Consider the following 23043-nt stretch of genomic DNA (forward strand, 5'->3'; position numbering starts at 1 on the left):
GAGGAGTCACTGGGCCTGGCAAATCATTCTTGCATCAGTTTATCTTTCAAAAAATGTAATAGGATGTAAAGACTGCACATATCAAAATCAACATAAAAGAAAACCAAGTGCAGTTACCAATTCCTGTATTGCTTAGTTACTGCCAGGAATCCCTTCATCACCAAAACGCACACAGGATTATATTACCATTGAGTTAAGTCTTTTTCCTCTAGCAAAAGAGTGAGCGACTTGTTCAGCAACTGAGAACCACAGGGGAAATACATCAGAAACCAGACAGACACAATTTTTTCACCAATCTTGCTGGTCTCTAATTAACAGAATTTGCATATCATTCTCTCTCTCTCTCTCTCTCTCTCTCTCTCTCTCTCTCTCTTTTTAACCTGACAGGTACCAAGTTACAGGTAGCAGTCATATTATACATAAATTCCTATTTTGAAATTTTGGCATCTTAGTAACTCAACTCAGGTCTGGAAAACAAAAAAACAAAATCCTGTGGCTGCATTTGGCTATCACAATAAAGCCATAGTTCTATCGGGGCTGGACCTAGACTAGCCAGGGTTTGAGCTTGCATGCTCCCTTCTCCACCTCTAGGGCAACCACAAGGAGACTGGAAACCTTTTGCTTCCATTTTTGTCATTTCAGCAAACCTAACAAACTGGTTAATCTGAACTATGGTTTGTTTGAAACAGTCCAACTTCAAACCATGGATTATGAAGATGGCTTGTTTCAACAAACTATAGTTAAGATTAGCTACAGTTCAGACCTAATACTAAACTGGTTAATCAAAAAGAAAAGCAAGTTTCCAATCATTTCAGTGCAGATGTGCTGAAGGAGGGTGTATGTGCTCACCTGCACACATTCCCATCATGATAAATCATAGTAATTTAACATGATGTCTGAAATTAACTATTTTCTACTCTGTAACAATAGCAGTTGAAATTAGGGATGATACGTAATCAAAAAGGTTCAATTTCTGACATAGATATTGTTCCACCAGGGCAGATAATTATCCTGAGCTTTCTTGGTTTACTTCCCAATGAAGGCACTGGGATGAGAAAACTCTTGCACAAACCAAGTGTATGGGAAGTGGGGAGAGACTGAATATGCATCAGAATATGCAGGTGACAGTAGATGGCTGTCAACACTGCATTGCTCAAAAGGGGATGAACATTCCCATCCACTACTAGTGCAGGTGATCATGTCTAATTATGAGTAGAACTGGATCATATGTGCAAAATAAAAAGCAAAACAATGGCCTGGTTCACACACCACATGGTATGGATTGTTGAATTCTGGATTGTCATGATATGTGAATGCAGCCATGCTAATAAACCATGGACAAACTCGTGGTTTGTTGTTCAGTTGTAAATTCGGGGTTGTTTAATCCATGGATTGTTGTTACATGCAAACCCAGGACCATAGAATCCTAGAATTGTGGAGTTGGAAGGGACCACAAGGATCATCTAGTTTGTTCATGGGTTGTTTCGCCAGGTTACTGCAAGGTAAGCTGGGCTTAGACTGGCCAACTGAGATTTGTGACTGAGAAGGGATATGAACCAGGGTCTCAGCACTCCTAGGCCATTTCTAGACCTGCCTTTTCCCCCGGGATCATCCCTGTGCATCCAAATGACACACAGGGGATCCCAGGAGCAGGCATTTTCCTGGGATAATCCTTAGGTGTAGAAAGGGCCCTAGTCTGTCATTCTAACTTTTACACTATTGATAATGTGTGCAATAATCCTATGTACATTAACTCAAAATTAAGCCCCGCTATATTCACTGGGTCTTATCTCCACATAAGTGTGTGGAGGTTTGCAAGCAGACTTGACCCTACAATTTCCTCTGCTTTGCTCTTTATTATATGGTGTAACTGGGCAAAGAATGCATAACTGACTAATTGTAAGCCAGCATTATTGAAAAACAGTCATTGAGCTCCATCAGAGAAGCTTTTTACTGCACACGCATTACTGGGCATTCACAGGTTTTCGCGGGTCCCTCTCATGACGTCATCTGCTTCCCACATGCCTCCTACCCCTTCTAGCCTTCTTTGTGCACCAAAAAAACCACCCCAGTAAATCTGACTTTTTTAAAAAGTCGGAAGTTGCTACTATCTCCTGCTGTGTGCAGGAGAAGCAGCGGGATCAAAATGGCACATTGAATGGGCCATGTGCATGTTCCTTTCAAAAGAGGAAGTAATGAGGGACAAATGCGCGGGCGGAGAAGGAACAGAAAGCAAACACGGTTTTCCCCTGTATGATGATGCTTATTATGTTTAGTGATACAAGCAGATAAAGCCAAAGCCTTAAGATCTTAATGATGCACCTTCAGACTTAAAAAACAAAACGAAACAAACAAAACAACTTGAATCTGAAGACATCTTCAATCTAGGACAACGGAGAGATATGCTAAGCTAACTGGCAACACACTTCTATACTGAACAGTGATTCAGCATCCGTGAGCAATTATAACATGAAACATCACACCTCCGGTTTATCATCTGTTTTGGAGGATGGCCAACTTCACTCAACCACCACCACTGGTAATTTAAAGAGCTAAACTGAGAATAAACTAAATATAACAACACAAGGGGATTACAACATTTCAAATATTTCAGGAATAAGTCTAGGAAGAAGAAAGGATCTTTCTTGCCTCTAGGTATGTATTAATATTTATAAGCACAGAGGAAAAAGCCAAGTCTACAAAAGAACAGCAACTGCAGGACTCATTTAAATCACACCACACCTTGGAGAAGCCATGAAAACCTCTTCTTTTCAAGTTCATACAACTCTATACAATATTTCCATGGGTTGGATCCAATGTTACACTAGCAGAAAAAGTACAAGAGGTGCCATTGTTCCCCTATCGCTTGCACTGCCTCTAGCGGGACAAGCAGCACAACTAGCACAGGTAACACATAGCCTAGTGAAGTCATAATGAGTCCTGCCACAGCTTTAATAAATACATATGACAACATTGGATACAGTACCCAATGAAATATTTGCATTGTTTATGAATCAATGGATTGAATACTTATTCCCTGTTCTCACGCACATCTGGTTTGAATGTGTTGAATCCAGGTTAAGTTAGTTGAATTTAGCTCCCAACGAAATATGTGGGATAAGTAAGTCATGAGTTAAGCCCCATTGATTTCAATGAGAACTAAATTCAACTAACTGTGGCTTAAATCCAACATGAACAGAGTCCCCTTCTTCTCATCCCCACTGCAGCCCCCAATACATCCCCCAAATTTGCTCCGGAGGAAGCAAGAATGGCTCCAGGGGGAGGAAAATCCATTTCACCAGTGGTTTCTGTTCCACTTGTTCCACTAGCAAAATTACACCCCCGGATCTAAGTCACAGTGTGGCTCTAATCCAATGCATATGATCAGACATTACTACTATTCACTTAAAATAGGCTATTTTCCATTAAAGAAGAAGAAGGGCTGATCTTGTTTATTTCTCTGCCTTTCTTCAGATCCACAACAGCAAAAACAACAACAACAAACAAACAAAAACAAACTATTCGCAATTCTTTTAGCAATTTTGCCAACATGTTACAAGGGATAAATCACGTGATTTTGAACCATGCACAATGGCTCCCACAAAAGCTTGCCACAGTTCAGAATGGAATTTTAAAAATGGATATAGACAATTTGCATATAGTCACTCATTTACTTGTTTGCAAATTTAAAATTTCCCTTGCCTATATTGAACTCTAGCTTAAATCCTTGACAGCCTGGTGGCAGAAAAGCAATCAACCGCTGATCATGCTGATTTAATACTAGCCAGGAAGATACCTTGATTCAAAAGTTTAAAAGCACCACATCTATTCATTTACGCAACAAACTACAGTAAGTGATGCACCTTTAAATATGAAGAGGCATTCAAGCTTACAAATAGATCAGTTTCATATATCACAGTGAAAACACCATGAGAACTCTCTGCTTGCATTTTTCTCCTCCCCTCCATCTAATTTCATCGACAAGCGACAGTCCCTAGAGAACAAAAAGAAGAGAGAGCCAATTATATCCAGAGGCTGGTTTCTCCAAAATGAAGGCATCTGTTCCATGCCAATGACTTCCACATAGAAGAAAAACAGAACTTTGAAGGCATCTGTGTTCATGGTTGACAGTCACAGATCTTAGGGACTTCTGTAATTGCCCAGCTGCAAACATGGTTTGCTTACTGCTGCTGCCACTGCTGCAGTTGTCAGCTGATCTCATCTCTCTCTCTCTCTCTCTCTCTCTCACACACACACACACACTCACACATACACACACACACACACACGAGGAAAAAGAAGGATTACAAAGTGATAATTTATAAAGCAAAGTTGAGAGAACCACACAGAATTGTCAATAGCTAGCTAACCTGCCTTGCTATATTCCTTACCTGGCTGGGATTCTCTGATGTTAACTCTGACAGATCTGAAAAAGGAATTCTTCTACTCCTTCCAGTTAGCAAGCCACAAATACAATCCCGCAAGCATATTATTAATTATACTTGTAAGCCTCTCCTCATTTGGCTTGTATGGGGCTCCAAGGTGGTTAGATCATCATCCTAGAGATACACACACAGGTAAAGTGTGGTTTTATCCTGTGTGGTTTTATCCTGGTTGCGCTTTTTATACTGTATTTCGTAATTGTGTTTTTAACCTGTTGGATGTTTTTTGTGGTTTTAATTTTTGTGAACCGCCCAGAGAGCTTCGGCTATTGGGCGGTATAAAGATGTAATAAATAAATAAATAAATAAATAAAGTAATGCCTTTATAGACAACATAGCTACTAGCTGCTGCTTCTTTTTTCATTTCTACTCTAGAAGAAGCACAGGTTCAATCTGGATTAGGACCCTAGAAGGGGAAGCTTTAACCTCTCCTAGCACACACACACACACACACACACACACACTATGGGACTGATCCACTTGCTCTATGGATCACGATTTGATCTGTGAATCTGTGTGGATAAGAAATGTCAATAATCTCTGACACTTCACAGATGCAAATGGGGACAGTCTTGTGTAGGTATTCACCCTTATTTTCACACCAAGGATTACTGCCTGAGCACCACTCCTACACAAGAAACTACCTTATACCAAGTCAGACAATTTATCCATCTATCCCAATCCTGTCCACTCTGGCTAGCAATAGTGATTGGGAATCAACGTCCTACCTGATCCTTTTTAAAAAAAATCTGTAAATGCCAGGGACTAAACACAGGACCTACAAGTGAACTCTGTGTTCTACCTCTCAGCTAAGACCCATGCAAGAGTCCCTCTCTTTACAATGACACATTGCTGAGGGCTGTTCTCTTCTCTGCCTGCTACATCTGCATTCATTAGTTTACCCTGCATTAGCCCATTCTCTAACAAGTTCTGAAGCAACTGTGTTAGTAAACAGTTCTTAACAGTTTCCTTCTTAAACAGTTAATGTTTAATGGAAAGTTTAATTCCATAATGGATTGTTCCGATTACGTTTATTATAGAATTGCTGCAAGGTGAATCACGTACAGCAACATTTATTATCTGGACAAGTAATTCCTGGAGGGGGAGGAACAGAGGTGGAAGGGGAGCTACTGCACTCTAGTTCATGTGTGCAAAAACGAGTAACATTTTTGAAAAGGCATCCTCAAAATGCAAAACAGGGACAAAAGTGGACCAGTGGTTTGCCAAGAACAAATGCCAGGTGAATGGGGACTGTTAGCACATGATGATGTGCCACTTTTGCCACAGCCATGGAACTGCATGGCAGGAAAAATGTTGCACATAGCTGTTTAGTGGTTCAAAAGCCATGCTGTCATTATCATAATCTTTAGAAAGGCCAATTGGGAAGCTATGACAACTAATGTCAGACAGTGTATGTGAAATATGTGTCTTGTTCTCAATCAATAGCTATATATATATATTAAACTAGCTGTACCCGGCGTAACATACGCCGTTGTAGCATATCTTAAAGTTTATTAATTAAATATCATTGCATTTTGTTTATTTATTCATTCGCAGCAGCCGAGCAGCCTCCCACCTGGCCACCAAGGGCCCCGGCCGTGCCTCGCTCATGCTCCGGGCCGTGGCGCTGCCCCCTTCGTGGGGGGGAGCAAAGAGGCAGAAAGGGGGGTAGGATTACCTTGGAAAGCCCAGAGGAGTCGGGCGAGGGGCTTAGCAACCTGTATCAGCTGACACTGCACGTTGTTACTGTTGCTTAGCAACCTGTATCAGCTGAAGCCATTCTAGAATTCCTGAAGGCAAAGTGGGCATGGCAAAACGGTAACATACCTAAGCGATATATATATATATATATATATATATATATATATATATATATATTATCTTAGCTTTACAGGAACATTTCCATTTGAGATAGCTTGTCATGCTGAATATTGCCTGAAGATCATGGCAATGCGATGTTGTAATTTCATCGTCAGAAAACAAAAAAATACTGGATCAAATATATCACAATGTGGCAACCTTCCCTTAGCATAATTTAAGAAGTTTGAGAAGAAATGAAGTTCCAGGATAACACCACTAGGGACATGAGAGAAATTTGATTGGTTTGCATTTTAATACGAATCAATGCAATTCACACTTCCCATACTACTACGTGGGCTGTGGAATGCCAACAGTTTTTGCAGTTCTCCGAATTCTGCAATGAAGTTCTCTGCTAATAAAATAAAATAAAATGCATACATTAGGGGAAGTCCTTGACAAAAAATGCATATATACTGTATGGGGAAACTACACACAAAAATGTGCTCAAATTTTCGTGCACTTAAAAAAAACATTCGCAGATTGATGTATAACAAACATGTGCTTGGAAAAATGCAATGTTAAAGAAAGCGAAACAGACAAATGTGTCCATCCCTAAACACCTTGTGTCATTACGAATGTGGAATAAAAAGCAGGACGTAACATTGTGACAGTGATATATGGAATGTGTCTTATGCCCCAACAGTTATCAGTGCACTTCAACACCCTCGTTCCACTAGAGGCAGTTTTAATGAATGAAATCAAGGCATAATTAAAAATTAGGGTAGGAATCTGAGCAGGACAGGACATGGACTTTCGCCAGGTCAATACATTCAGCCATAATTTGGAAGGCTGCATTTTGGCCAAGAGCTACAAGTACCTGATCAGTAGCAATGTAAATTGCTGATCTTCCAGGTTAGATGTGTACACTTCAAACCCATATAAACATTGGATGAAGGCTATTTTTTTCATTGTTGAACTTTCAGGAATTGCTTCAGTTAACAGCTCTGTCAGGAACCATGCCTCCTTCATCTTTCCCTCAAAGAACATGATTCCACTGCCTAAAGCTAAAATCCTGACTCCGTGACGCTTAGTGGAAAATCTGCCAGCACTCAGGTTTAGGCCCTAACAGGATGAGCAATCCAGTCCCCTACAGGTATTTTGGTCTACAACTCCCATTATCCCTGACCATTAGCCATGCTGGTTGGGGATGATGAGAGTTGTAGTTCAAAACATCTAGAAAGCACCAGGTTGCCTAATCCTGCCATAATATTATTTCTACAATTGTTTTGCACTCCCCCCGTAACAGCACGTATGTGTGTATGTGTGTGTGTGTGTGTGTGTGTGTTTTAGAACTAACCAACAACCTGGCGCCATTGTCCATAAATGTCTGGCAACACTATCAAGTTTCTGGCAGCTGAGCAGCATAATCACTTTGACAAACAATCCTACCTGGAAGTCCCTCAGAGTATGCTTTCTTAATCTACTATAGCACTCTTCCCAAATTTCCTTTGCAGAAGTATTGTTAACTGCCTCTCCTGTAGCATTCTAATTATCTCACGCTACAGCAACAATTCCTGTCTGTCTCACTATCTATGCTCCAAGCTGGTCTACATATCAATAATGTATTCTTAGTTCTTAGGAACTGCCTCATTCAAGTAAATACCATGTTCTGTCTTCCCTTCAAACACAGGTAGCACAGCTAATGGTCAGGAGTGATGGGGCTTGTAGTCTAAACTATCTGGAGGGTATCATGTTAGGGAAGGCTGGTCTGCAGCAATACTATCTAAATTGATAAAGGTATCTTCTCAAGGTATCAAGATATCTTCTTATGTTCTTAAGGTCTCATAAGAACTTAAGAAGAGCCATGCTGGATCAGACCAAGGGTCCATCTAGTCCAGCACTTTGTTCACACGGTGGCCAACCAGCTGTTGACCAGGGACCCACAAGCAGGACACAGTGCAACAGAACCCTCCCACCCATGTTCCCAGCAAGTGGTGTGTATATTATTATTATTGTTATTATTATTATTAATCATCGTCATCATTTGTATACTGCCCCATAGCTGAAGCTCTCTGGGCAGTTTATATAAGATTACAACACTTAAAAACAATATACAAAATTTAAAAACTACAAAAACATATAACATACAGAAACATACATTTAAAACAACTATAAACAGCTTTAAAAACAAATCTAGGATCACTAAAGCTCATCACATATTGCTAAATGCCTGGCTCGGGGGTCGCATAACTAGATGTCTCTGATACTGTAGGTAGCACATACCTATGAGGACTAGTAGCCTAGTCCTCATAGGTGTGTGCTACCTACAGTATCAGTTCCATAGTTTAACTATATGCTTTATGAAGTTTTAGTATTATGGGAGAGGGAGAAAAATGTCTCCATATCCACATACTCCACACCATGCATAATTTTGTAGACCTCTATCATGTCTCCCCTCAGCCCCCTTTTTTCCAAGCTAAACAACCCCAGGTGTTGTGACCTTTCCTCACAGGGGTGATACTCCAGCCCCATGATCATTTTAGTTGCCCTTTTCTGCACTTTTCCAACTCTACAATACCTTCCGTTTTTTTTAGGTGTGGTGACCAGAACTGTACACAGTATTCTAAGTGTGGTCGCACCATAGATTTGTATAAGGGCAGTATGATACTGGCTGTTTTATTCTCAATTCCTTTTCTTATAATGCCTAACATGGACTTTGCCTTCTTTACAATGGTCGCACACTGGGTTGACATCTTCCCAAGCTCTCAAGCAAAGATCTTTCATAACCATGCTACCTCAGATTCTTTAACTAGGACAATACAAATGTGAACCGCCCAGAGAGCTTTGGCTATGGGGCGGTATACAAATGCAATATAAATAAATAAATAAATAAATGCAACACGTACATTGCATACTTCTGCCATGGCCACCCGTTCAGAAGTATTTCTCACATACATACCTCACCATCTAGAATGAACAATGATATCTTAATTTGTTATCAGACAATTGTTTTGAAAACATGTAGCCATTTAGCTTGAGTATTAAAGCAGACACTAAAGTGTGTGTGTTTGGGGGCAGGGTGTTTGTTCATTTTACTATTTACACCATTGAGCCAATGAGAAGAAAAATGTGGCAGGAGTGTTTATGTGTTAGAGTGTAAAGTCTTGATGTAACCCTAAGCTGTATACATTAATGTAACTTGCCGTGATGAAATGATGAAACAGTAGTTTGATTCCTGCTGCTCCCAGGCAAATGAGGGAATGTTACACTGAAAACAGAACATCAGCCAGACAGTCCATTGTGGAAAGTCTTTTGACCCAGCGAATTGAAACATGACATTTGAACTACCACCTAGGGAGGTGACTGAACGGTCATCACCACTCAGGCAAGAAATGTAGTCTATAGCTCTTCAGATAAAGTGAATCACAAAGGGAAACTGGTTGGTGGTAATGACTGGTACTTATGCAAATTGCATATTAACATCCAGCCAGGCAGACATATTGAAGCGTCCTATAGCCACGGAGCTAACTATAGGTTCTTGTACATCTGATGTGGGCCGTGAAGCTACCTTCTCAGGTGGTGGTTAACATTCCCAGTTTCTAATATGTGACACAGAATAACCTGTTGAAAACAATCATTTAAAATGCTAACACTGCAAATATCAAAGAGCAAATAATGGCCCAGTGTGCTTGTTACTGCTGGTGGAATAGATTCACACCACTAGATGGAGCCTTGCCTATAAAGGCAAATTTGCAAGAGTTGCTTTTAATCACAAAACTATGCTTTCTTTGGGATGCATTGTTTTATTGCAAAAGTCTCCATCCCAGATACCTAGCTAAAGAAATACACAAAAAATGAAAGACTTTCAAAGATCTTGCCTTTCCTTGTCCATAGTCCCACTGAAATCAATAGCATGATATAGTAAATTTAACTTTAAATCCCATTTTAGCTTAGTTTGATTTTAATTTTATTTTTAATAGATCAATGGTTGTACTTACAGCTCAGATATTATGGCACAGAAAAATGCAAGTTTTAAAATTACTTTGAAACATAGGTTCTGTACCTATATTGTAATTACTAAGAAATTCATTAAAATCTCTCTTTGCATACTATAGTGTTTTATTTTTGTTTTTGCGGGGGGTGTCACAGAGGATTACCACAAACCTTCATTGGTTTAAAATATTAAAATCTTATTTTGTAAATGTCTAGCTATTCTTCTAGCCTGTTCCATAATTTCTAACCCCCATTGCTTCTCACAATTTGTGTCCTGCACATTCCATAAATCTTGATTAACAACACTACTGAAGAGGATTTTTAATGAATGCACTCAAGGATAATTTAATCATTTTATTTAAATATGGAAAAAAGATGCTCTGAAAGCCCTATTAACTAAAATACCCTTGATTACCTTAAAATTTTGATTTGCTGGTATAATAAGGAACAGGCTACAGTGTATATCTTTGGAGAGTGGAAGAGCAGTAGAAAATGAATAAAGTTTGCCTTGGAATAAAGACTAGAATAAAGACCTACTATATTATTTTAAGGCTGGGGCTTCAAAACTATTTTCCCCAAAAATAATAACTACTAAAGAATATACTGGTGTTTAGCTATGAAGAGACATTGTTATAATCCATCACTGAGATAAGGTCCTAACTGTATAATACCATTTCTTTCTGTTCCAGATAAAAGTGCCAATAAATAAAAATGCACATTAAGCTAGAGATTTTTCAGAACAGATTTTCCCCCCTCAAATAACCCACTCACATTAACAAAAGATTGCAGTGGCTTGCAAATTATAGGGTGTTATTTTTAGTGGAAGTAGTTCAATATTCATATTGGAACAGATGTAGCAGTTTAACAAAACAGCTCTTCAAATCCTGCACAAATTGAAAACAGGAAAACTGATTGCATTTTCTCTTATCACTTTCCTTTTCTGAATTGACACTTTTGGCCTTCTGAAAATCTACGCATGGCTTTCATCTCAACAGCACCTGCTGATCAAACAGAAACCTAAAATTTTCATGAAAATGGTATGAAGGACTCATTTTCTCCTTACCATCTCACGGGGGCATCAGTAGTCCACTTAATAGCCACAACTGTTGTATTATTATGGAGCAATCTGAATGCATTTTATATTTTCATTAAAGTTTTTTTTAAAAAGAAAAGAAAAAAAAAAGGTTAAATCACTAGTGGCTCTTTTCATATTAGCTCTTTGTCTGCTTTAAATTAATTTCTGTCTCCAGGCTTGCCTAACACTGATGGGTTTTATTGTGCTGCCAGCTCCATTTTACAGAGTATCTCAAAGAATTTGAGATAATAAGGGCTTACTCTATATTTCACGGTCAATATGTCTTCAACGTATTTAAGTACACTCAGACAGTACATTTAATGGTCAGAAAAGAAGAAGAAGAAGAAAAAAAGACCATAATATCCTCTCTATGTACAACCTTCTTTCTACCTACAGAAATTGATCCAGTACCATATTTCAAGAGACAGAATGAGGAAAAAAAAAATCTCGTTTAAACTGTGCTTTTGAATTCTCACCCAATCTACAAATGCAATGGCGCTCTAGCAGGTGATTTGGCCCTTGAGCATCAATGGAATTGTGCACAATCAGTTCTCATGGAAAACATCTACTCAAACATATAAAATATGAAACACAAGTACCTTGTTAGCCTGTCTGTTCTTAACCCATAACCTCTGAAGTGCAGCAGTACTGGCAGGTAACACAGGGCTACCATAATTCTAGGTGTAATTAAAGACGCTCCTAAGATCTGCTCTATGTCAGTTTTGTAACTGATAGAGCCCTAAACCTTCCCAAGTGCTCTGCCGCCATCCATTACTATTCTGCTTCAGTGATAAGGTAACTTGAAGGCAGAGATGACATACAGTAATATATGTGGCACTCTGCCTGTTGGTTTCTGAACTTGTGTTCCATCATGCTCACTGAGGCAATCATAAACCTGAAATGTCAATATATCCAGTCAATGAAAGTAAAATAATGGGACTCTATTGTCTTACCCAATCGATCTACTGTTGTCAACATGGATACATGTTCTCCCGCCCCTCTTGGCTTTAAACAAATTTTAATTAGGCTCTTAGCTACTGGATCATGTCTCTATATTCAGCTATGAAAACACCTGACCAGGCACTGCAACAAGACGAAGGCGCACCTACTTGAAAGTACACTCCTCTGATTTCAATGGGACTTATTTGTAAGCAATTGTGCTTAGGCTTGGGGTTAAAGATCATGTTAAGAGCAATTAATTTTAATCACTGGAGTTTATTCAAGACTTTTAAATGGTGCAGGTTTTTTTCTTTTCCAGAGATACCCGATTTTCCATTCTTTCCTATTCTGAAGAATTCTAAACATTATATCAACATTATTTTTTTAAAAAAAATCTTGCACTCAGACTTAAGTCCCATCAACTAAACCAGACAGAGGTTGAAATAGTAAGCACAATTGTTCTTTGTTAACCCCACCACCAGCAAAAAACCAAACCAACAACTATTGCAGCATTACTCTTTCAAATAGAATTCCCCAAGGTATACATAAAATTCATACATAAAATTCAAATCAGACCCCCCCCCCCGCCCCGAGGCTACAATCTTAAGAACAGTTACAAGGAAGGAAGTATGGCTGGACTCGTTGAGCTTACTTCAAAATTCAAAATAAGCATGCATAGGACTGCACTATGAATCACCCTTATGTATGGTGGATAATCCACACACAGAAACTTCAGTAAAGGTGAGGTGAGCTAATCTCCATCGTTCTAAAACCAATGAACAATTTCAGAGCTTCCTTCCCCCACCCACCCCCTTACACTGAAGACAGTCTATTTTCGATCCATTCTCACCTAATAAAAGAGCTAATCAAGTTGTTATGATGTTCATTTTCTCTCTCCATCTAATGGCTTTAAAGCCCAGTCAATAAATAATCTATTGTTCCCCACAAAAACCACACTTCCTTTGCTTTATCGGGGTTTAAAACAAATCAAAACAAACACCTTCTAAGCCCATTCAGACGGCTGAATTAAACCCAATTAAAGATAAGGGGGGAGCGGGTAGGCTGGGAGAGAATAACCTCACCTTTGCAAGTCCTGTTTGAATAACTGAGCGGATGGGAGAATGCAAGGCCAGGCCAGGTGAGGTTAGATGCCTCACAACCTCACATAACAAAAGGCAGATCCCTTTTTTATCTCCCCCCCCCTCTCTCACTCCAGGCTAATCTTTAAATGTAAATTCCCCACCAGCTAAGAGGAGAAGCAAGATAAGAGGTTACATCTTCACTTCTCCAAGTCTGTTATCGACTTCAGCATCATTTAGAGAAAGTGGGGAGGGGGTATTGAGAGAGAGAGAGAGAGAGAGAGAGAGAGAGAGAGGCACCACTCCCCCCCTCTCAAAATGCTTAGAGATTACCTTCTGGCTGAGGAGAGCACAGGCAGTAGCAGAGGCAGCAGTGCAGCTAGGGCTTTGTATTCATTAAACACACATCGCAGCTTATCTGAAGTAAAAAGCCTTGTCAGGATGGCACATTGTGTGTGAGAGAAAGGGGGGAGAGAGAGAGAGGCAATGTGCATCAGGGTGATTACAATATCAGCATGGCCCAGATGGAGGCAGGAAAAATAAACAGAGAGTGTGAGAGGGAGAGAAAGGCACTGGCGCATGACCGAGTGATTGGGGCGAGGGGGGGTGAGCTTCTTCTCATGGAGGTGGGGAGCCCAACTTGGGCACACGTATGTCCACACACCTGCTAAGGCACTTCTCTTCCTGAGCAGAGAACCGTTATCTAGTCTCTAATGCTCTTTCTTGAGGTAACATCCACCCTATTTGTGGTATTCTTAAGTGATATTTTATATATAATGAATAGTATACCTAAATGAAAATTCTGTACAGAACTTAATTTGTTCTAGAGTTCATCATCAGTTGTCAATTCCAGGTTTCAACCATGGAACATATGAAGTAAGAGTAAATGGTAGCGTTTCAAACCAGATACAAAAGGAATTGATTGATTAATTGATTTACTGTGAAGAGCTGAAGGTGGCGTACATGGTTATTTTACACACACACACACACACACACACACTCACACAACCCCCCTCCATACGATCCTCATAGCAACCCCATAATTTAGGTTAGGCTCAGAGGGAGTGACTGACCCAAGCTTCATGGATGACTGGGGATTTAAACTTTATTTATTTGTGATATTTATATACCAATGACTATAATAGAATCTCTCAATGGTTGGTTCTCTCCAGTCCTAGTCGAACACTCCTCACCACAGGATCTATGTCTCTTATCACTATTTACTGAATTTCCTGTTCTAGAAATTAAAGCTTTCTTTAATTAAATAAATTAAACCATCAGTTTGGTGGTTCTATACAGGTGTACTACATCTCTCTTCCCCCACCCGCTTCTTTATTTGGTAACATGCGCGTTATCCAGATTATACTGGGCCACCTAGGAAGAACAAGCAAAGTGCATCCTAGCAGGAGTGATTTTTACTCATTCTGTTTATCATAGAAAGCACTTTCCTTGTTACATTTCCTTGTTACACAGACTAGTCTAAAAACCTCCTTGTTACATAGAATGGGGTAGCAACAGGGGACAAAAGTAAGTCCTTTATTGGGAAGTTTTATGCTGAGGAAAAATCGATCCATGTAACAAACAGAAATTTTGTTTTTAATTTACTACCTAATCTGGAGCAAGCTAAGACCAGCCCAAAGGACCAAAGTAACAGCTATATGAGGGCTTCTTCAACTTGCTCATCAAAAACTTGTTCACTACATGATGCCTTCATAAAATTGATAAAGGAAAACAGATATTCTGATAACAATAGTTAGAATAAGGTCAACTATGTCAGCACTAGTGGAGACATGATCCAGTTGTGGTTCTGAACCACCAGTTGAAGACCAATGAACCATGCTAGTTCCTTAGAATCAATTAGCAGGCTTAGACATGTCAATAAATGAAATACGAAGAGAATTTATAGTCTCTTTCCTCAACCTCCACAAAGAGAGTTTCCCTAGCCATTTCTCTTAGTTTATGTAGTAATTGATGAAAGGATGATTACCAGTCTGGTCCTAATCTCATAAATCGGGGTGATGTCTAATAATAAAGTTCAGTCTTTGAACATTTGGGGATTCCCTGTTTGTTTTACTATCTAATTTGCTTATGAAACACCTTTACAAAAGGCAGGTATACTTTCTAATCAGCTGCTTTCCAAAACTGAAGCCAACCGTCTTTCTTTTTTAAATGCACTGTGCCCACAGGTCATTATTCTTTTCCCCACAGAAAGGTATTGCTTTCTATGATAAACAGGTGACTTGCAGATCTAGACCCCACATGACCCATTTCAAATAAAATGTACATAATTCTCTGGATGAATCCATAGAAAATAAGCTCAAATATAAGGAAGAGAATCCATCAAGGTAGGCTAACAAACCCAACATACTAAAGCAAATTCCTGGAGAGAGAGAAAATAACTAATGATTGTTATCTATGATTGGTATATGGAACAACATTGTTCAGAAGCAGTGTACCTTTAGATATCAGATGCCGGGTAAAAGGGCAAAAACCTCTCCCCTGGTTGTCCCAGACTGTAAACTTTCCAAAGGCATCTGCTGGTTCCAACTAGACACAGAATGTAAGATTACATGGAATCTTAATAAATGGAAATAGCACAGTAGGAAACTTTACAATTTACTTTCTGAAGTGTGCATATCCCTTGGGAGAACTGAAGATCAGCAAAGCAAAAGAAGAGAATACTAAGATACTATAGCATCCCAGCCAAGTATCTTGGCCCAAAGGGACTCTTTTTTTCCACCAAAAAATGCATTAAAGAGGATGCATTATGACCTATGATAAAAGGCCAAAAGCAGAACCTAACACCAAAGGAAAGGGATGCATATGTGTGTGGAAATTGTGTCACTGTAATGAAATGCCACATAAAGAAGACTCAGTCACTAATCCATTAATGTGAAAACTTGATGGTATCATTGGGACACAGCACAAGGTATTCTTTTCTAATTTTTCATTGCTCTGAATATATAGCCAGGCTTACGCCCACAATATTTACTTCCACATGAGCTTTCTTAGATCACAGCCTTTTAACCTGATCTTCAACATAGTTACTCAGAAGTGAATTCCAGTAACTGCAGCAGAATTTACTTCTTACTATTAAGTTTAAGATGGGAAGAATACCTGCACAACTGCTGCCAGAGAGGGTCTTTGAATGTACACTGAAGAAAGAGCAAATGTTGGATAGTTAAACTGACATCTGATTCTGTACACAGACTGTCTTGTATTCTCAAAACACAATCACTTCCCCACATCCCCTTACCACCTTCTATAATAGCCATGTATTGGACAATCATATTTGAGAGAAATCAGGCATACAACATTATAAAGAGAATTAAGTGTAAGCTCAATTCACTTCAGACTGAATCATCTGATGCAGTCACAAATTTACATTATCACCACTGATACTTTCTGAGGACTCCATGGATGCTCTCAGGCTAAAATCCTGGAGTAACCTCTACTAAACAGAGTGGGACTTAATTCCATATAAATATGTTAGATTAATAATGATCAGAAGTTACAAGAAAACCCACCCTGTGTCAATTCTACTGAAACAAATAAGAATGCACCACAAGAGTAGAGTTATGCAGTTATTACGTGGGGCAAAGCTACCAGGGATTGGGCCCTAAGTCTATAGCACATCTTCCAGTAGCGGCCTTCTTAAAATATTAGCAGAAAACCCTCTTTGTTTTCCAAATCTAAACTACATGCCTGCTTCAAATATATATCTTTCAGACAGTTCTCACAGAAAACTGGCATTTTTTTTGGAACAAAGCATTTGTTGTGAAAATGTCTATTCTGCCCACCCCCACACCACTTTTTTTTAAAAGCAGTATATGACAATATATATGATGGCAAGAGTAAAAATGTGTAACAGATGAACCATTCATAATCACAGCTGTCTGAAAGTCCAAGCTTGAGGCTACACATCTTAATTTCAACTGATTCTCTCTTAATAACGGGTTACCTACTTATAAAGCAAGAAGGTCCATCTGCCTCAGGCAGAGAGGGTTTTTTTTTTAGCTGTTTTAATGCTTCAAAACCTAGCATTTCCTTTCTTACATTGAATATGTGAATTCTAGTGTGTTATAATGTGAGAATACCGACATATGACCATTATGCCATAATACCTCATTGTTCAGCTCGTCATTACTTCACTTGTAATTCTTATGTTAATTATGTTCATAATTACTATAAACAGATGTGGTAGAAATTCATGTGACCTTTTTATTGCAGAATACATTTTTTACTCCTTTAAGGTTAGCGCACGTATGCACCAAAACTACTAAGTAAGATGGGATAAGTGTAGAAATATAGATTTGAAATAAAATATGACTATTTCTCCTTCATTTTAGTGAAGTTCTCCTATGTGCCTTTGCACTAAACCAAAGACTATTTTTTAAAAAAAATCATATCAGCAATATTCCCCAAAAGACCATTACTGAACACTATTCAACACTAAACTGAGATTGCATTTACTGTGCAAATCCAGTATCCTATTTTCATCCATTGCTTTTTCATCCACTCTGTTTCACAACTACAAGTATATGACAGCCATACAGCAGTTTGTTTTCCTTTCAAAATTAGTATTGCCCTCTGTACACAAAACTCATTAACAATAAAATCACTATGGATTTCATTACCAGAACGACTACTCACATTTCATTTCTCTGCTCCCCCCGCAAACCATCTGTAATTAGTGTGGACAAACAGGTGACCCTTCTCTTGTACAGATGGCTCCTAAAAATGGCACAAAAGTAGCTCCTTCTGTTTAAACAACATACAGATAACCTGCTCTGTTCTTATCACTCACAATTACCTCCATTATAGTGAACCAATGCTTACTTTAATAAAACATCCACTGCTCTTCAAACATCATTTGAGAACTTTCTTATCGGTGGTGGTGGTGGGGGAATTAATAAAGATGGAAGGCAATGTCTTTCAGACTAAGCTAATAATGCATTCCAAATCAAAATCATTGTTTTAACCTATATTTCTTTTTTATTTACATAAGCATCTCATTTCATTTCTAGTCTGTTAACCATTCAACTTCCAAATGCTTCCCATATTTAGCTTTATTTTTATTCTACCATAACCTTAAACAAAAGCAAGTTTGAATTAGGATACAATCATTGCCATTTTAAAAAAACACACACCAAATATTAAAAAGTAATTTTGCCATGTATTTGTACTCTTCATTTTCCTGAAATACATAGTGCTGATGAGCATGTTAAAAGGAATGCTGAGATTAAAAAAAAAGAGATGGCTCATTTACATTTTAATACCTATACTTATTTTTGTGCCTTGCTTAAAATTCCTGTAACTTCTCTGCTTTCCAACTCAAAGCGCAGTTGTTGTTGTTTTTAAAAATCCAAATCTAGCCAATCCATGAGAAATAAACTTAATTGCACATAGGTTTCTGTTTTATTTCTGCTAATAAGCACCAACTTAAGTTCTCACAGAACAAAGGGAAGAGTGGTGTTGGAAGGTTTATCTTTTTTTCCCCTTTTTTTTAAAAAAAGAATAGAGTATGATACTGCCACACCTATAACCAGGCAACCCTCTTTACTTAGCTCAGTGTTGTAACAGTAATGGTCTGTGTCCCAAAAAGTTGAACGATGAAATTGTCAATCATAAGTTAACAGCCCTTCCCCCTCTATTCCCAGTGCAAATACTACACAGATGCCAATTTTGTTCAGAGTTGCCCTTGCTAGGGAAAGCTCCATAGAGCCTGAGTCAAGAAGGCTTTGCATTCAATGCCTGTCAGGGGAACTCCATTTCAGACAAGTGAGAAATAGGAGTTGACAGAGAAGAATGCCTTGAGCTGGCTGGCCACTGACCAGTACTTCAGGTAAAGTGATTCCCCTCCTTCCCCCTTTTCCTATACAAACACTACTTCCAGCATGACACATGATGAGGGCAGAAGCATCCATGATGTATAGTAGTAAGACACAGTGCAGGCGACTCTGTGACACGGACAAAAGTATAGTCATGGGGGCTTGCATGGAGTGCAACCATCACTGGCTTCACAATGGGAGTGGGTACAAATAAAAAAATCCCCTTAAAAGATTCCTGAAAAGATAGTTACCCTTGAAGAAAAACAAGTTCAGGAGCAGCAGTTGCTAGAACACAGTGACCTAACACCACTGTCTGCATTCCATTGCAAAACAGAATGTTACTTGTCTGTTCGCTCATTCAGAGTTTTGAAGACAAAGGTATTATTTCTCGTTAATCCATGAATGAAGCCTGGACTTTGCATTAAGTCATTGGTATGGGATTTCTATGCTAACATGTTTTGATTTTGGCTTTTTAATTTACACTACCATACAGTTTTATATGGGGTGGGGTGGGGGAGGGGGAGGTACAACCAACCAACGTGATTCATCATGTGCTAGTGTAGTAAAAATACACAATGAAATCTGATATACTGACCAGAGAAGTTTCACGGTAATAATTAAAAGAGTTGGCTGGATACCACAATGGCTTATTAAGTCATTTCTGAGATTGCAGGAGAATTCACACATCCCTAGTCACTAATTTAATCATCAGATATTTGCCTTACATACTTCAAAATAAACTATTTTCAGGCATCACTCCAGACATCAATTCTGCAGAAAAGGCAGTTTAAATTCCTTAAGGTTTTTAGCTGTTGGAAATCGTGTTGGTTGGTTTTCCTTAGGAAATAGTCACAGAATAATTTGTATAAGGCTCTCAGATTTCCCCAAAAAGATCATACCATCACCAACCAATGGCACAACCACTAGTGACCAATATCATCAGAAAACTGTCCATGCCATTTCTTTAGCTTTAGCTAGAAGCGAAAATAAAAATTGAACAGATGTTTGTCAGTTCAGTATAAGGTGTATCCCTCTCTGCTAACTGTTAAATTTAATTTTGATAAGATGCGGATTTAAGTTTTCTATTTTACTCTTGAAAACCAGCTGAAGAACATCACAGTATCAACACAAATATTCAAGAGGGGAGATATTTAAACTACTTAAATTTTTGTTTGTTAATGGTATTTGCATCTCTAGGTCTGTTTTTGTTTTTAAAGAGGCCTGTGGGGTGGGGTGGGTTTTTTATAAGGAAGTGTATAATTATTAAAATAGATAAGCAAAACAGATTAAAGTTGGTCTAGAACTAAAGAAGGGGGGGAAACTGATTTGGTCAGCAACTCAGCCCACCATCAGGGGATAAATCAATTTTCAGCAGCTGTAGACAGCCATTTAAGTCTGGGGCCTGAACAGATTAATTAGGGGAAGCAATGTTAAAAGTTAAAGGGGTCAGAGTTACATTAAGTACATGAATTTTTGCTGAAGCAAATCCCGAGCAGTGCATTCCAAGACTCAGAAGTCATCCATCAAGGAGGTGGGGCATATTATAATGTTTGCTAGGAAATCATTCCTTGCATGAACGATACGGTATGGTTATAGAGAGTCTAAGGATGCAATCCTATGCACGTTTACCAAGGACTAAGCTCTGCTGATCACAGTTGAACTTACTTCCAAGTAAACATATATAAAATTGCATTACACCTCCGCTATTTCCAAATGTAGGGACAATTACTATCACTTTCTGGTAGTTGTCTTAGTAAAAGACAACTTTTAGTAACTTAGACAACTTAGTAAAAGAGCTCCGGCTATTGGGCGGTATAGAAATGAAATAAATAAATAAATAAATAAATAAGACACAGTACAGCATATGATGTACATATATTGCATCTCAAGAGCCACAATGAGTCCACATGGCCAGAAGGTACATAATATTAACTCCACCTCCATTTCTAAAGAATACAATGGGAACTCTGACATCTAGGGTAATCATTTTGATTTTGTACAGAAGGCTCACTGACCAGCAACTTAAAGACCTGAAGTGACATTAAAGTCATTTAGACTTTACTAACTTCAATGGTTATTAAATTGTCAGCTTTATACCCTTTGTGACCTGTGTCTTTTGTAGATTTCAAGGAAAGCATTATTTCAAGTTGATTTCAGTCACGCCTTAGCTAACCTCAAGACACTTACCTGGGAGAAAGTTCCACTGAACTCAATGAGTCCCACTTCTAAATAAACATGATTAGGTGAATGCTGCAAGTTTACAAAACCCATCCCATTCCGGACTTGTTATATAATTGGGGAATTCAAACTTGCCAAAACTCTTTCAAGACAATTTAGATTAGAGTTTTGAATTTCCTGTGACATATGTTAATACACAAATCTGCAAGTTCCTTACCTCACAGAATGTTATCTATAATTATTATGTGTACTATGATAACAAATATAGAGACCAGAGTGATTTGTTTTGTAAGGTTTAAAAAAGCAACACCCAAGGTTTCTCCATCAGTTTTGTACTGCAGCTCAATGGGAAGTGCCTTCCTTGAAATACCTCACCACAAGAAAATAAGTGGTGCTTATCGTATGATTTCTACAGTATTTTCAGCATGCAAAGTGCTTTACGGTTTACTGCTTGATGCTGTCTCTATTGAAAAACACGTTTTCCAATTATTTTTTATATATATAAATTTCAATCATACCCGATCGCAGGGGCTTAGACTGAGCAATGGTCCTCTTTAAAAATAGGGAGGGGGGAAGCCAATACAGAAATGAGACCTGTTTGCTGACCGAGCGGCTCTACCCCACCCCCACCCCAGATACTAGGTTGTGCTTACTCAGCGGTGAATGAAATCCCTCTGCACGTGCTCAGAGGCTCTGTGGTGTTCACACTTCCCGGGGTGGGGGCGGGGAATTCCCAGCATTCAAAATAAATTCTTGCTCTGAGCTTTGGACGAGGCGCCGCACCGAGACAGTGCATCCAAAAGCTAAGCGGCAGGCAGAGCTTATTTCTTCACCAAACTTTTTCCCGTTGCTTTGCTTCGGCACTTTTGGGAAGGTTGATGGGAGCAAAATCCTTCTCCCCACCCCACCCCCACCCCCACCCCCACCGGGCACGCATGCCATCCAACCCTTCGCGCGGCTCACTGGCGCAGCAACAGCTCCATTCCGAGCGGGTTCGTTGCAGCCACAGTAGCCCGCAAGAATAAAACAGCAAAAAGAGGTTAGGGAAAGGAGAAATCGGGGGATCGAGCCTGCTCATCTACCACCACCACCACCACCCCAACACAACCCACAATCCGACTCCTGGATCTAACCGCTAGGCTTCCTACTCCACATGCCTTGTAAAGGGAACGTGGGGATGCGTTGGGGGGGGGGGTTACTTACACTGAAAAGGACCGGAGATTCCCACCATTCGCCACAGGCGGAGAGCTGAAAATAAAAAGTTCCCGTCCTCCTTGGCGGAGATCCGACAGCCCAGGCTGGCTGGCGGGGGGGTAAAATGTGAGAGGAAGAAGGGGATGCAACGCCGCTTCGCTTCCTTTCGTTTCCTTCCTCCCCCCCACCGCACCCCTCCGGACGACCCACGTTCACGCAAGGCAGACACGCGCGCGCGAGTCCGAGGGGAGAAAAACAAAACAAAAACAAAGCGAAACTCCAGCTGTCCCGATTTCTGCGAGAGCGCGCGCGGCGGCGGCGTGTTTGTCGGGGAGGGGGGGGGGTTTGCGCTTGCTTGGTTTCGTTGAGCTTTTAAAAAAAAGGAAGGAAGGAAGGAAGGAAGGGGGTGGGAAAGAGGATCCGTGCAGGAGATCTTATGGGTGGCGCCGAGGCAAAAGCAACCAGGAATCACATAGAAGAATCGGAAGAGCAATCAGTAAAAAGAATTCGAC

General features: G+C 39.5%; 1 protein-coding gene across 5 annotated transcripts in view; it reads right to left on the reverse strand.

The window, feature by feature from the left end:
- The window catches only part of RUNX1T1 (RUNX1 partner transcriptional co-repressor 1), a 166558-nt gene extending 143772 nt beyond the window's left edge, over positions 1-22786 (reverse strand). For 2 of the 5 annotated variants that reach the window (XM_063130927.1, XM_063130933.1), the window contains exon 1: positions 13662-13793. Coding sequence is in view for 1 of the 5 variants with exons in the window: in XM_063130934.1 (XP_062987004.1) it covers positions 22541-22568 (28 nt within the window). In the remaining 4 variants the exon portion in view is untranslated. Of the gene's footprint in view, positions 1-13331; positions 13423-13661; positions 13794-22540 lie in introns of those variants that run through there. The other 3 variants (XM_063130934.1, XM_063130928.1, XM_063130930.1) reach the window with 3 other exon arrangements.
- Between the last annotated feature and the right edge of the window lie 257 nt (positions 22787-23043).

This window comes from Elgaria multicarinata, chromosome 7 (genome assembly GCF_023053635.1).
Source record: "Elgaria multicarinata webbii isolate HBS135686 ecotype San Diego chromosome 7, rElgMul1.1.pri, whole genome shotgun sequence".
Classification (NCBI taxonomy): Eukaryota; Metazoa; Chordata; class Lepidosauria; order Squamata; family Anguidae; genus Elgaria; species Elgaria multicarinata.